This window comes from Anas acuta, chromosome 2, assembly GCF_963932015.1.
Source record: "Anas acuta chromosome 2, bAnaAcu1.1, whole genome shotgun sequence".
In the NCBI taxonomy this organism is placed as follows: Eukaryota; Metazoa; Chordata; class Aves; order Anseriformes; family Anatidae; genus Anas; species Anas acuta.
The window spans coordinates 78894382-78910781 of NC_088980.1; the positions used below are offsets into that span (position 1 = coordinate 78894382).

General features: G+C 39.8%; 1 protein-coding gene across 6 annotated transcripts in view; it reads right to left on the reverse strand.

The window, feature by feature from the left end:
- The window catches only part of PIGN (phosphatidylinositol glycan anchor biosynthesis class N), a 105609-nt gene that overhangs the window by 1537 nt on the left and 87672 nt on the right, over window positions 1–16400 (reverse strand). For all 6 annotated transcript variants that reach the window (XM_068670892.1, XM_068670894.1, XM_068670891.1 and 3 more), the window contains exons 23-28: window positions 14535–14621; window positions 12750–12805; window positions 12196–12271; window positions 10791–10864; window positions 7994–8036; window positions 6207–6259 (exon numbers count right to left, since the gene is read on the reverse strand). In XM_068670892.1, coding sequence (XP_068526993.1) covers window positions 6207–6259; window positions 7994–8036; window positions 10791–10864; window positions 12196–12271; window positions 12750–12805; window positions 14535–14621 — 389 coding nt within the window. The remainder of the gene's footprint in view (window positions 1–6206; window positions 6260–7993; window positions 8037–10790; window positions 10865–12195; window positions 12272–12749; window positions 12806–14534; window positions 14622–16400) is intronic.

Genomic DNA, 16400 nt, shown 5'->3' on the forward strand with positions numbered 1-16400 from the left:
GATCTGGAATTTCTGCCTGAGGACCCATTCCGTTTGACAGTTTAGCCACGGAAGAGCAGTAAAGCTTGTAACTGATGCTATCAATCCTCACGACCCCGAGATGGTGACAATCTTGGCACTGGCATGCTGTAATTTAGTTCTGCGAAGCGTATAAGCACTGGCTCTTAACAAAGCTTGCCCACTAACCACTGTGAGAGAATAAAAGTCATCCAAAAGTTCACTAATGAGCAGGAGCTCTCCCACAGCCAGGATGCAAGCAACCACAGGAACTCGGCTGAACAAAATGGGTGGAGAGCACTGAGAGGGACCTGACTCACGCTACAAGATTTTTCTGTTTCCATTGAGACTGATTATAACCTTTTCAGAAATACCTTGCTCAAAATACATACATTTAAGGAATCGTTTACAAAAATCCACCGGTGCAAATGGGCTCCCACCACAGCAAGAGTAACCCCTTCTGTGCAACTCCCACCTGTGTGCAGTGTAACTGAAAACGTTCCCTGCTGTGAACACAGGAAGGTTGAATTTATCAGACAGGAGCCATATTTCCTTCCCTACAAGTATCTCCCTCTCTAGCACAAGCTAAGCAGAGCAGCACGGCTACCAGAGCCGGCCTCCTGCTCTGTCTCCGTGGGGAATGTACAAATCCACGCAACGAGGGCATGAAGTCAGGCACAAAGCACACTTTCATCTGGTCGCTGCACTTCGGACTTCACGGCCCGCAGTGAATTTATGACCCAAAGATTACACAACTCCCTCAAGAGCAGCCCTTGGAAGTCCACCTGGGTGTGTTGCAGACTCTGTCCGAGTTTCAGTGCTCCGTGCGAAAGGACGTAATGCTGCCAAAGTCAAACCCGAGCCGCAGCTGTTTTCGTGGTGTAATGTGTCCTTGTACGAGCACCCCAGGTGCAGCAGTTTGCAGAGCTCTTAGTTGAACAGCCACCCCGATTAACAGCTCTGTGGCTCAATGGCTCATGCATTTCTGGAAACACCTCAGCTTTCCCACTCACTTGGCACCAGAACTGTCGTTTCTCATATACAGTAGCAAGAATACTTTTACTCCAGCTCTGAAAGAAAGCTTGAAAACGCAGAATCTGAAAATGAGAAGTCAGATGAGGACCCTACCTTTACTCTTACAGACAGCCTGAGAGAGACAGTCATCTGAGGCTTAGCCATTGCTGAAGACTCCTGCCATCAGTGTGGTGCTTCAGCAGACATCTGACTTCCCCCCATCCTGAAAGAAGCTTTACCAGATGTGGGTGCTCATCCATTATTTGGGGAGATAAAGAGGGGCTTTCTCAAAGAAAAAAGCCTCTGCAAACTGCTCAGCCACCTGTCACTCTGGGGATTAGGTTCTTCGTGCTTTTATAAAGGACATTTCTCTCTTGCTATACTGCACAAGGCTGAATGGCTATGCTCCTTTATTAAAATATCAGATGTTCAGAATAAAGAAAATATATATTATGTCACAGAGCACAATTAAAAGCAATTTCAGTCTATTTGTCACATAATTGCAAACAGCCAGCATCTCTGGGGCTATCAGCAACTGGTACTGCAGTGCCTGCAGGCAGCTCTGCTTGGCAAATTAGTTCGCAGGCTGGGGTAATGCTGTAATTAAACAAACAAACAAAGCGAGACTCTTACAGGTATGTGCCACAACAGCAGGGGAAAAAGCTCTCGATTCCTGCACAACCCAGAGCTACACCCTTGGCTGGATCTGTAGTTACAGGGAAGCAGACAATTCTCAGAACAAGGCTCCTCCATTGCAAGTCAGAGCCGAGCTAACAAGACAAAAGAGTGAGATTGCAGGCTCCAGGCAAGTCAGACCCCTGCAGAGGAAGGGAAAATCCTGAGCACGGTGGGGCAGGGAGCCTGCAGTGGGGCGATGCTTATGGAGGACAAGATGGGCAGGGACAGGCAGTGGTAAGAGGAGAAGTAGCTGGTGTAGGGGAACATGGACAAACTAAGGAAAGGCAGCACCGCTCAACAGAAAGGTGTTTGCCCCACCTGTGGATCGAAGTTAACAGGCAAGGTTAGTGCTAGGAGAAATCTGGATCAGGGCAACACCTGTTTTGGTCACAAGTAACCAGGAGGAGAACATAGGAGGTACTACTCTCTTGTGGCTTTGTTTGGGACAGTGGGTATCGATGAGAAGTACTCATCCAAGAGAACAGGAATCGAACACCACTAGAAAATGAGAAGAATCAATCCTGTCCCAACTTGTGCCTGGTCTCTCAAGACAGGCTAACTGCGAAGGTGACAGACCTGACTGGAAACCGGGAAGGCAGGAAGATGAAGCAAGTTGCCTTAGCAATTAAAACACGGAGACTGAACTAAAACAAACAGAATAAAGTAACTCATGCAAGGACTTGGAAGAGCTCTTTCCAGAAGCATTTAAGGACCTTATCTCTACATGGCATGCTGCTTTCTGTGTGCTTGGGAAAAAACAAACAAACAACAACAACCACCAAGAAATACTTCAGAGACCAGACGCAGGTTTTGAATTTTAACTCTCCTGCATTTTCAGCCAGGATCCTTCACCATTTCTCCCTCCACTTCATCCGAAGCAAATCACAAAGCACGTCGTCCTACATCCTACTTTAGAGGTTGTTGATAAGCACTGTTCTCCTCCTAGACGCAAGACCCTCGTTTTAATTAACAGCCCTAGAACAACACCATCCCCAAACCAAAACAGTTTCTATCAGATGAAAACCTAAACCCTTGATCTATGCTTTATCTATCTCCTCTGAACTTTGAAACTGCAGAAGAACAGTTCAGACTGTATCTATCTTTATATCTTCTAGCAACTGTTATAAAAAGATAGAGGAAGTAGTACAGTGTGTGTCTGGATAAAACTATAAAATACTGTCATATAAACAAGTTTCAGCGTTCTGTCTTGACCATCTGTTTATACAGCTATTTACAAACCGCACGTACTATACAGCTCTAGTAGGTTTTAAAGGCTGTATATCTCCGTTTTTATAGATAGATAGATAAAACATAGCTTTTAAGCCATAGAGAAATATATTTCAGTGACAAAGAAGCTGAAAAGCTATCTATTCTATTTATCTGTTATTCAAAAATAAAAGAATCTGTCAGAACAAACTTCTCATGATCAGGTACTACACACAGATAAATCAAACATACTGGGAATACCGCATCGGTGCACCTATGAAATGTAATGGTGGCTTCTTCCACAGCATATGACACAATTCAGGGTCACCTCGAGGTATATGTGTACAGGGTAAGGTTAGCAGACCTCAGAAGCTTGCAAAAGACAAGACTATGAATTCAATATTCACTGAAAGATTATACCTCGTTCTTATATTAAAACAATAAAAAACAACCACCCTCAGAAAAATAAGTTCATGCTGATTTTAGTAGCACCATTAAGCAACGGGGCATCAAGACTTTCTGAACAGCCATAAATAATCATGATAATTTGTAATTTCCTGAGAGGAGGCAAGCAATAGTGGGTTGATAATTTGCTGAATGTGACACTACAGGACTTTATGTTGGGTGTGTTGTTTCTCAGCATTTCATTGATGATCTGGAAGAGAGGGAAAAGTAATAATCTCTACATTCAGAGACAATACTTAAGTGGCGTGGTGTATTCAACCAGAAGAATAAAGACATGTTGTTAAGGCAGCTTGGAGGCATGGTAGAGTGAGATGTAAGAGGCAGGAGTCAGGGGTGAAATAAAAAAAATGGAAATATATCAGTCAGGCAAATAAAAACTACTTCTGAACGATGCGAGAGATCCACTGGGAAACAATACCACCACAAAATGGTGATGAAAGTCATATTTTTTCCTCAAGGGACCTTACATTTGAAAGTACTGAGCACTGGTATTGAAAAACCCAGCTATCGCCTAATGAGCATTCCCGACTCACCCTTCGTATTCTTAGTGAGAGGACATTCAAACATTGAGGGGCAGTAATTAGAAAATTCAAAGAAATCTATCACCACGAAAAAAGAAAGAAAGACTGGAAATATACCTCAGAAACTTTCCAAATGCAGGATATACACCCCTTCAGAGGACTTCAAAGGAATGAATCTCCGGTTTTTCACTAGGCAACTAAATTGCTGCTTTTCCAGTTTCATTTCAGTGATCTTGTAACCGGTAATACAAAATGAACCAGAAAATTGTATCCTCCTCAAACTACTTCCTATCACTACCACACACACACACACAAAAAGACAGCAGCTGGTCCTAAGGGCGCTCCTATTCTTTGTTCCACTAAATTCTGCACAGGTTTTGTTGAGATACAAATGGCTGGAAACAAACCAACCATCATTTCCTTAACTGACTCAGTCTTCTCAGGAACATTTTGGCAACACCTAAAATGTCAGCTGAGAGAGGATATTTTCAGACCTTGCTGTCAGAGCAACAACAGACAACACTGCCATAGGAATGCTACAGGGCTGTCACGGCGTCTGTAACAAAAGGACAGGAAAGAGGCACATTAGTATCTCTCTCCCACCAGTTTTGGGAATTGCCCAAAACCCCATGAATCTCATCTTTCAGGAATAAACAAAAAAAATCTTCTGCCACTGCCTGCTGATTCTGCCAAGCTTGAGGACTGCATGTTCAAAGATCTGCTCAGGATCAGGAGGGGTCAAAAGATTGTTCACCCCGGGTAAGAGGACTGCTTCAGTTCTCCCTGCAGCTTCACCTCTTTTCTTACACGGCCACGCCAGTTTTATCTTATGTGCATGCACACACACAAATACATATATCCTATACACACAACATACATAGAGAAATTACAATAAAATAATGTAGGTTGTGAAGTCAAACATTCAAAAGTGAAGTAATGACAAAGTTAACGCTGCCTGAGCATTATGCATTAACACACACAAAACTAATCACTAATTTGTTCGAAAAAGGACTATTTCAATGCCTTCTTCAGCGTTCAAAAAACACACAACGAGAGGCAGAATTACATTTGTATGTATCCGTCTCCCCCAAGCTCTTTGGAACAAAGCCTACCTCCAGCTGAAATAGATCCAACAACCTATCCCAGCTGTAAATCACTGTGCTATGTAGACTGTACACGAGAAACAAAGGTTTGGGTTACTTGTGACAATTTTTGTTCTTGTTCTCTAACTCCCAATTAGAAAGCTTCTTGCCCAGCTGAACAGACAACTTTAGAGGTCTTTAAAATCCTTATTAACCTACAGAGGAATTCAAACCAAAGGATGAGACCATCTGATCTACCATAACCTGACAGCAACAAGGAATTGTGATGTTAAAGCAGTTTCCATTATTTGATCTAACTCGATCTCCTCCCATTAGGAACCTTCAAAAGCTGTAGGCAGGAGTTTCAGCCTCTCGGGCAGAATGTGTGTGTATATATGCATGCATGCACCCAAAGAAGTGCAGGGCTCAGCAAAGCACAGGGTAAATGTAGACTAAACAGAGTATTAACAACGGGTCACTATTCAACTTTTGTTTAAATAACAGTTTCAAGTGACCAGATTGGCTGGATTATTAACACCACATTCCCTGCTAAGCTTATTACAGAATGCTACCTACTCCCACAACTCAGCGAAGGTAAGTCTGAAACGTGCATTTCTTGGATGTGCTATTTCTGGGCCACTCACAAATAAGAATGCACAGCAATATATGCCGTAGGACTCACAATGCAAAACAAATTCACTTGCTGAAATTGTGATTTGTATCTTAAATGCCACAGATTTATTCTCCCCCAACTGCGGGTAGGATAAATGCATGGGTATTGGTACCCACCAACATATTCACACAACGTTCTTGAATTCACAGGGGATCTTATACAGAAATTTAACTAGATTCATGACAATTAAGAACTTTGATAAATTATTATTTTAACAGTAATTAAAACTAATTACAATGCAAATCAGTAATTAAGATATTTTTGTGTAATTACTGTTCTTTAAAAATAACAGGATTTCTTGTCATGCAAGATTAATTACTTACTCCACGCTGCTTTGGCACAGATTTTAAGATGTAATTTTAGCTGGGGATATATCTATGCATGTGTTGGGGTGCACATGTGCACATATGTACATATGTATTCACATGTGTTTTAAGTATGGGGAACATCACTGAAGCATTTGATTAAGGAGAGTAATTGGAAAAAATTACAAGAGTTCTGAGTAGATAAACAACAATATTAACCTATGAACCTTCTTAAAATGCATTGGAGGCAAAAAAAATACTGTACCTTGTTCCTATTTCGAGCCAGCTTCCATAATCTTTAACCAAAAAGAAAAAGTGCTAGGAAAAAAAAACAACAACAAGTTTTATTAGTACATCATCGTTGCACAATTTGAAACCTACAATTAAAACGACCATTTTCAGGTTGTTTACTCCAAGTTTCTAATTCAAGTAGAACAAGGGCAAGACCTTTCCAGGAATGCTCATTTGGACAAAAGTAAAGAATAGTCTAGCAGCCAGAGATAGACTTAACATGGTATCAAACACAAACAGCTAAAGATAGACTGAGTTCTGTTCCTGTTTGCCAGCAGCAGCAGAGCTTACCAGCAGAGAACCTTTTCAATAAGAAAATGCAGTTCACCTTATTGCCCAAAATAATGGGATCCCAAGTAATGCCTAATGTCAATAAGCAGACTGCATATCGTTTACATGGAATTCTGCCATGAATTTCTTTGTGCAAGTCTGGCAGTTCCCCGTTTGCAAAAAGGCAATAAAGTCAGGAGAAGACAATTATTTATCAGTGAATTATAGCTGATGGCCACATTAAATACTTCGGAAGACTCAAGAAAAGCAGTGTTGTTTCATTTTTTTTCTTGCTAGCTTTCTCATTTCTCGATATACACACAGCTCCTGCATATCAAAGCTTTTTGGTCTTGTTTTGCTTTCTACACCAAGTACATATTTGCTAATTGTTTTAAAATGATTAAGTCAAAATAGGAGAATATGTGAGATAGAAAATACTGGGGCTTGCTACATATCTGCACACACTCCCACTCCTCTTTTGTCTTGGTCTATTTAGACTGATTTCATGAGTGAAACACTGAGTGTGGCTTACTGATATTTTAATCCTTTTCCCCTGAAAGTTATCAAAGAAGTTTAGTCAAAAGACTTGTTTAAAATTACACAAAACTGTATCTTCTCCATTTTTTACTCTACAGACAAATTAGTCATTATTTGGTTTTGTACTTGTGCTGTTTTTCCTGTAAGGTAGGATCCACGGATCACACTGCATTGTACGTTATGATGCCCAATGACATCACGTCTGGAATACTTACTCCGAAGTGACCAAACAAAAACAGCATGTAAAAGTGAGAACACCAGCTCTACCTGCTGCTTTCTAAAGGTTTCTGTTGAACTCATGATATCAAGAGGCACCAACTGGTATTACTTGATACAGTTAAAGGTGAACAATGAAAACACACTTTTAACCTGTAAAAACTATACTGGGTTATTACTGTTCAGATTTGGGTTGTTTGAACTACCTTGGCTTGTGGACACAAGCTATCTGAAGATACTTCCTAACAGCTTATTACAAAAGGCACAGTGCCTTTTCACATGTTGCAGATCTCCCAGATGATGACAATTCTAACAATGAAAATGGCAACACATTTTTCCTTTTAATCTTTTTTTTTTCGTGGGAAGAGGGAGAGGGTGTGAGGAAAAGGTTCAGATTCCTGAAAAATTAACTAAACCTAGCACACAGCTAGAACTGATATTCTCATTTATTCTCATTCCTGAGAATTTGATTGAAAAGCACATGAAAGACTCAGAATGACTTGTTACTCCATTTTTGTCTCTTGTTATTGTAAGTATATTGCTTCTTTGGAAACTTTAATTACATGAAATTCAAAGAGCCGTGATTGCAGGAGTGTTATTTCTAAATTGTGCTAGGATTTCAATTCACTGCCCTAGTTGCAAAAATTTTGAAGTCTGAAGCAAATTCAGATCCGTAGCTGGAGTTAACAGAGCCCTCTGCTTTACCTTATTCGAAGAGAATGTGCAGCAACAACTTACCAAAGCCATGATGTCTGAAATCACAAGAACAATGAGGAAAAGGCTGCAAAGAAAAGTAAAACAGCAACAGATCAACCTTCATTCATGGCCACAGATGTTGCAAAGCACACTAACTCCTCTTCTCCCCCGTAAAGAAATTAAAATAAGATATGATTTCTTGTGGTCAACTGCCTTTCAGCCACTCAGCTCCTTTTCAATATATTAGAGAGCTGTCAAAATATATGCCTAGAATATTTGGTGTTTTTAATCCCACCCTACTTGAAAATAACATTTCACATTAACAGCTTCAATTTTGCAACAGCAAAACCTAACACAAGTCACTAGCAGAGAACAAGAGCATGTTAGAAACAGTGCCTGTCCATCCCCTGCACAGGGAACTCATGTGCCAGCTAAGCCAAAGAAAGCTGATTTAGAGGCTTCGGGATAGACTCAAAAGTGAGCAAAACTGTTTTGTGCAGGCAGATAGATACCTGAGCTGATCAGTCCTACTCTACAATCATCCCTGCTGAACGAGGAGCTTGCCTCCCCCTTCCAGAGCCCTGGGTACCTGTGAGCTGCTCCAGCGAGGTGCAGCATTTTGGTGGCATGCTCCCAGACTCGCAGGAGTCTGTCAGGCAGCAGTTTACCTCTGGAAAGCAGACTGCAGCCAATAAAATGAACCAGAAGGGAGCACGTAGAGCTATTTTTTTCCCCATTAACCTAATCTTCTTTTCATTAAACTATGTAAATCCTAAATTGCATGAAAGCAATTACTATAACTGGTTAAAACTAGCTTCTAAGTTAATGATGCTGAAGCAATGTAGCAAGGAACTGACCCATTAGCAGAGGAGTCTTTAACTATAATACAGTTAATTTATCAGTACTATCGCTGTAAATCCATGAAGCCTTTTTTTGGGAAAAAAATGTCCTGCAGCAGCATTGCACAAGCCTGTTCTGGGAGGACACCCATATTGATGTCTCCAAAGAAGAAAAAATTTCTGATATTGCCAAAGCCTGCATATGCTTCATTAGTAAATCAGGATGTGTCTCAGGCTCACTGAAAGGCATCTGTCCCCTTACCTATGGCTCTGTTCAGATGTTGCGATCTTGGAAGCCTAGGAAGCACTCAGCTAGAGGGCTGTTTTCACAGGGAAGTTATAAGAACATATTCTGACAAAATATTCTCCACAAACAGGAAAAAAAAAAAAAAAGGATAATTCTTTAATCTATAAACAGGGAGTTTGGGAGCAATTTGTTGAGACAACAAAAACCTGCTTTACGCCCTTCTGAACTGCAGGAAGCCTTTCACAACGGAAGGACAACACTAATTTCAGAGCATGTTTATAACACTACAAAAACAAGATTGCCCCCCATGATGGCTTAATTTAGCTAGCAGGGGCAGCAAGAGCAATAATGAGAGTACAGCACAGACTCCAGGATGTGCTGATAATCAGAGCACAACCCCTCCAGGGAACCTGGGCACGTCTTATGGTTTCTGTCTTGATCCCAAGCTGATGCTGTGGCAGTATCACTGCTATTGTTACCTGAGCAGCTAAATGAAGCCAGTAAAAATCCCAGCCTGAGGTACAACCGCAGCCTCATAAACCTGCAAAGATGTACTTGTGTCCCATGCTTTAAAAATACACAATTTTCCCTCTCACACACTCATATGCACGTTACACAAAAGCTTGCAATATCTCCAGTGTTGCAAAGCATTCAGAAGTTGGGAAACGCTGACCTTTGTGATGCCTGATCCCTACAAATGTGAATTTTTAGCTGACTTTCTGAACAATGCCAGTTCCTCAGTGCAGCCCTGCTCCTGTATTAACCTTAGTGAGGTAGAGATACCCTTCCCTTCCTGAGAGGTCGAGGGACTGCCCCAACACACTGCATGCACAGCTGAGGCAGAAAAAGGGAGAAGGCAGGCCTTGTGCTACCTCTGCCACAAGAAGTCGGGTTTCAGGCTGTCATTCTCCTCTTAGTACCAGGTGAAATTGCAGAAGGAGACAAAAGGCAGAGCACAGGCAGGGTGAAAACAAACAGAAAGGCACAGGACATCACAGCGATCAAGGGCAGCTTTCTCCATCTTAGTTGAGCAATATGCAGGATAAAGTCACTCTGGTCCCCCAGCCACTGTCCAGTGAGATCCTTGGCCCCAAACAAGATCCCACTGTGACAAATTCAAAATTAGGTGGTGGACCTCCTACATCTCAGCACCATCTGTAACCCCACATGATGTTCAGAGGCTGGGGACCCTTCTCACATTCACTCTGAAAAGTCTTTAGAGATGGAGAAAGGGCAGGCAGCCATCTAGCCCTACCACAAAAAACATATCATATCGAGGACACCTGAGCAGCATTACACTGCCATAGAAGGGCATACAGACTTGTTTTTTTTTTAATGCTATTTGTGGTGAGGTCAGTGCTACACAGTTCTGAATTGGTTACGTTATAAATGGATTATTTTCACAATATTGTACTATAAGCAGAGTTGCAATATGAAACAAAAATCAGACTTCAGATTCTGCTCATTTTTCTATATTACAGAGAAAACAGTGCTCCTTCTGTGTATTGTCAAGAAAGAATATTAAATATCTGATTGCTTCAGACAGAGCCAACACCTCCATTTATAATCATTTATCACAAAAAGAACTCCTGAGCTTGCAGAATCACTGAACAAGAAAACCAAACTGCAATAACAAGGAACAGTATGACCCATCGGCTGATTTTTTTCTTTTAAATTTAGATATGACAATCTTGAATTCTTGCAAAATAGATTTGAAACCCTTACTAATGCAGAAATACAGCACTTACTGTACCTCTTAGAAGACAGCTGAGTTGTGACTTGAACAGCTTCGAAAGCACATGACACCAGAACAAATGGGATTACAACCTGTTAAAACAGAAACAACATTTTGGTTTATGACTGTATTTACACAACAACCTGGCAGGTTGTGGAAACAGTTTCATCCTTTTGAAATTATCACAGAGTGTGTATGTTACAAAAACAAAATATTAGCAAGAAAGAGTAGAGACCCATTCTGCAGGAAGCATGTTCTGTAAATGAATAGAAAACCCCTTCCATTGTCACAGCTGAACTGCAGTGAAATAAACCATGAGGCAGTATGGAAAACTGTAATTAAAACACATTAATGGTACTCACTTCATTTAGCCTTTTTAACACTGATGAGAAATACTTCAGCAAGGCTAAAAGACAGAACTATTCAGATCTAATATCCTGTGTGACAGGCTGCAGAGCTCCAAGTGAAGTGTAATAGGTCAATCTTAGCCTCACACGCACAAAAACAAAAATTTAAGTATAGCATGTACTCAGAAAAGAAAAAAAAAAAAGGTAAAATAAGGCAAATGAAAGCAGTTCAGTAAACTAAGAACAAAACAAGGCCAAAAAAAAAAAGTTAGAAACATTAATGTCTTTTGCTCCTTCTAAAGTTGCCTTGCACTTCTTAAGTCTCAGCACATCACAACTCCTAGAGGCTAAAAGCTCTTCTCTAGGATCCAGAAAGTTTGCACTGACTTGTGTCCTGGAGTATTACACATATACCTAAGTGCTTTCCCTGGGACAGAAGCAGCAGAGATGCAGAGGTAGGAGCTGCTGCATATTTTAAGAGAAATCCATAAATTCCATGTTTCCCTTCCTGTTTGCCTCTGCCTCTGGCGGATCCTGTTCTCCAGTATCAGAACAGAGCTCCCACACCTTGCCTGCAAACAAGAAGTGCACTCCAATCTCTAATAGACCATTAAGATATTAGAAAAAATATTAAAAATAGCACTCATTGTGAAAATGACAGCCTAATCAGTAGAGCATTCAAAGCCTGTACTTAATGTAATGTAGATAGATGGAACTAATAAAATATATATTTCCATCCATGTTTCTGTAGATACTATACTACAGGGAAAACTCACCATTTTAAAAATAATCTAGAAGTCTTTTCAACATTTAAAATTTCCATTTTAATGCAATAAACTGATCTAATACAGTTAAATTATACTTTCCATACAATTTAGCTTCTCTCCTCTGGGAATCAGAAGAATCCATCTCTAGAAATAATACAGAGGCTGAAAGCTTCACACATGGTTGAGAAGGCTAATGAAGCTCAAATACATATATATGTTTTTGTAAATTGCAAAGTAACAACTGCGTACACGATGTGTTATTTATTAAACAGCTCTTTGAGAAAATTTCACTAAAGCAGGATTACTAACCTTCAGCACAAGCAAGCCTCCCATCATAAAGGGACTGAACACAGTTAAGAAACAATAGACAGACGCAGGATCAAAACTAGGGAAACATGAAAAAGACATTACAACATGTCCTCAAAATGGCATTTTGCATTAAAAAAACGTAGCATTTAGTTAGTCCTGTGTATATACATTTTTAAACAAGGCTTCCAGCCTTCTCTCCTCTTGCTCAAATATTAAATTAGCAAGGACTGTTTACACTTCACGTTTCTTTCTCTGCAATTTTTCTCTGCTGGTGTCTTTTGGGGAGTCATGCTGCTAATGAGCAGCCAAGCTCTCTCAAGTCATGCTGCCAATATCTTCTAATGGAAATTGAGATGACCCCGTAACTAAAGAGTGCTGGCTTTTAGAGAACAAGTTACACAGAGCAGAAAAAAATACCTTGCTATTACTATTATCACTGAATATTGCTTTAATTCTGCTGCCTTAATCTTGCGAACCAAATTTGTATTCAGTATACCAACTGCAGGAAGAACGGTTGTAGCCTACCGTTTCTCAAATCAATGAGTAAGATTTACCTGTTAACGGAAGCTATGTTTCCAGTGCCAAAAAAGGCTGTCACTATGAAGAAAACCTAGATGCATTTAAGGAAAACACACCGCAGAGACAGCTGTAGTAAAACAAACCCAGCATTTTCCCCCTTTGTTCCAATTTAATTCCCAAATCCTGTAAATTTAATTCCCAAATTTTTTTCCTCTTCCCATCAGGCAGAGGGTTACTGACAATGGCTCCTGCTGCTAGAGGTCCCTCTGGGTCTTTCCACTCCTAGCTACTGCCTCAGATCATTCAAGTCTCTGCATAAACAGCTTGCTACCAAATATTCAGCAGAATCGTCGTGATTCTGTATGCAGAATTTCTGAAGGATTAGGTCAGCATAACTACAGAAATTACGCCTCCCAAGTGTATCACATCATTTCAACTTCAGTAACACAGCAGTCTAACAGCATAGTGCAAATCTGCCAGTTGAGATTTATAACAACAACGATTTTGTAACAAAGCAGAAAAAAATACCAGTGGCACATAGGTCTAATGAAAATGCTAAGCATATGAATTCTGAATCTTCTTCTGGAAAATCAGGCTACAAGGTCAATCAGTGCAAGGCTGATTTTTGGGCCCTATATAGGAACCTTAAAGATTCTTTTTAAGATAAACATCTAACACGGTTGTGGGTGCAATGTGATTGTTCAAGTAGAAAAGGCTTTGAACACCACTATTTCTAATTGTTACACATACCTGAGTTAAACAAAACAAAACACTACCTTTTGAGCTAGTATGTATCACACCTGGTCTCTGCAAAGGAGACTAGCAAATTGTGTATTTTTTCCAAGAGCTGAACAGGATACATTCAAGTGTTCTCAATTAAATATAATAACTTAATCTCATCTTAAGTGTTTGATATGAAAGAAGTACTATGCTGAAACTTTAAAAAATATAATCATATTGCTTGGGTCTTGTTTTGGCTAATTTTTAGGATCTGACAGCACTAATTTCAACAAAAAATAGCTTTTTTTTTTGTTAAAAAAACAGTAAAGTAGCAAATGAAATAGATGAACTCACGGCAGGATCTCAGGTTGTTTTCAGGTATACTGTATAAACAAATAATTTCAACTGCAGTCCCAGGATGAAAGAGAAATGCAGTAACGTTATCAAGATTTTAGAGTACTGAAAAAAAAAAATCAGCAGTTGCAGTTACAGTAATGCAAAATAACTGCTATGCTAGTGAACAAGCAAACCTGAGCACAAACCCTTTCTAGCAGCAGAAAGGATATGTGATACATTTAATTCTAGGCCAGACTCTGGCAACACATTTCATTAGAGTCTGCAGGAACTTTCCTTCTCATCTCATCTGATTGGCCAAGGCCAATGCCTGCCCCTTAACATTTTCTTCCTAATAAACTGCCATAAGAGAAAAAACAAAACCAGAATAATTTTAATATCACCTTTTCCAACTAATTTGTGAAGGCTGAATGAATTCTTTACAGCCAAAATGTACCGAAAGGTAACCAAACTGAAAACTGATGCCCTTAGAATAAAGTTAAACTCAACTGTAATAGTTATAAAAGATCAAACTTTTCAAAGTGGCAAAGGAGACAGATTTCAAAAAAAAGTACAGTTCATTAAGGATTTATTTTTTCACTACTGTATACAAAACAATGTACAAGACTGTTGTCTTCTGAGCAATGCGAGTCAGATCATCTTCACTAACTTCTGTATCCAACCACTATCAGACTAGAATTTTTTGATTATAGGGCTTTGTGAAACAAACCCATTTTTTTCCTGGAAAGCAGCAGCCAAAAGGATACGAAGAAGAAAGACCTGCGGATGTCATCTAGGTGGAGCTGTCGAAACTGAGTTATATCAGTAGCATAGGCGAAGTTGAAAACAGCAAGCTGGGAAGACAGCAGAAGAAATCAATATGTTACATAATAGATGTACTTCAACAGAACCACCATATTTTTCACTGAAATGAATGAGAAATAAACCTACTTCCCTAGCAGCTGTTATTAAAGTGACATTATGATGAGGACTGCAAACTTACCCATATTTTCATTATACTTTAATGAATCTGCCAGAAAGATTGTCCTAGTGAGATGATCAAGTGAACACAAGCGGAGTTTCTGCTGTTATCTAGACTAAAAAATAACTTCTATGACTTCTATTTATCATCTTCTCTTTTTCCATCATAACTATTCCTCCTACACACACACACTTCCACTGGTCACAAGAACATGTGGATAAAGACCCACAGAAATAATAGACTGCAATCATCCTTAATTGACTCATGCTGTGGATGAGAATACTAAAATATTCTCCATCTCCTTCACCCAGTCACTTGACCTGAAGAGAAACTGTCTTCATGGAGTTTAAGAGGCCAATGAACTCCTTTTCACTGAGGAAAAGAAAAACGTCAAGTAATAAACATTCAATACTGTCAACATTTTAATTAATGATCTCACATCAGAGAACTAAGGAGGATTCTCAAGTACAACATTTACTTTATGGCAGGTATTAACAGGTATTCAAGAGATGAATTTTCTAATCTAAAAGTGGGAAGCAGGGTGACTGTTATTGTTCCATTCACTTGAAACCAAAAGAAAAGCCAAAAGACATGCAGATAGTGACAACATAAACCATAATTATAGTTCCTTATGTTCTTGTCATTAACATTTGATTAATAGTGTTCATTACTGTTCAAGTCTTCTACATAATACAAGGCTTTAATAGAATTTAATTTTAAAACAGAATATCAGACCACCATCAGGCAGGCAAGCATCACAGATGGCTTGTCACAAGATGCAAAAGGTACAGCGGGTTCAGGAGCAGAAGAGAAAGTAGATCCCACTGAAAACTGCTGTGCTAAGAATTTCCTGCTATCACGGCCTTGCATTATGTTTCTTTCTGTTTGTGCGTGTGTTACCTTTTACATTTTTGCATTCAGACTCCACCTCTATCACTTAAGATGCCACAAAACTTGCTCACATAAAATACCGCTAGTGTATGCAATATACATAAAAAGTGATTCCCATTTTCATTTCCAATATCCAGCAATAAATTGGTAAAACTTGTTCTCTCTCAAGTTGTAAAATCGTCTCCCTTGAGGAGACAAAATCACAGCATTTGTCAGATCCACTCTAGCAACTGCTTTGTCATGAAAGATAAATACCACCTCCTCTCTTACAAGCGTCTCTGGCCACTTCTGTGCATCCCTACCCAGATTCTCTGTGACCAGCACCAAGGAGGGCACAACTGGGAGAAGTGAGGAAGAACCACGTTGCATACCTGCTTAGTTCTGAGCACCCAGACAGCTCTGCAACAGGCATCCAGGCTCTAACCAAATCAATGGCAAAGCCACAGCCTGCTAAAACCTGGACTTAATCTAAAAGTTAAACAGCAGTGTGAGCAGCATGGGTTTTAAAAAGTGCTTTGAAAATTTTGGGGTGAAAGAAATTGCATCGATACCTATTACAAAATTCTGTCTCCAGGCAAATCCAATAATGTTACAGCTTCAATTTAGTCCCCAACTCCTTGTCTGTCATATCAGAAATAAAGGGCCATCTTTGATGAAAGAGAGGGGCAGGACAAAGTCAAACAAGATTTCTTGTATTTCCTATGGGTCACTCCAGAAATGAAATTATTTCTTTTCAGTCTTTACATGGACACTCACGACT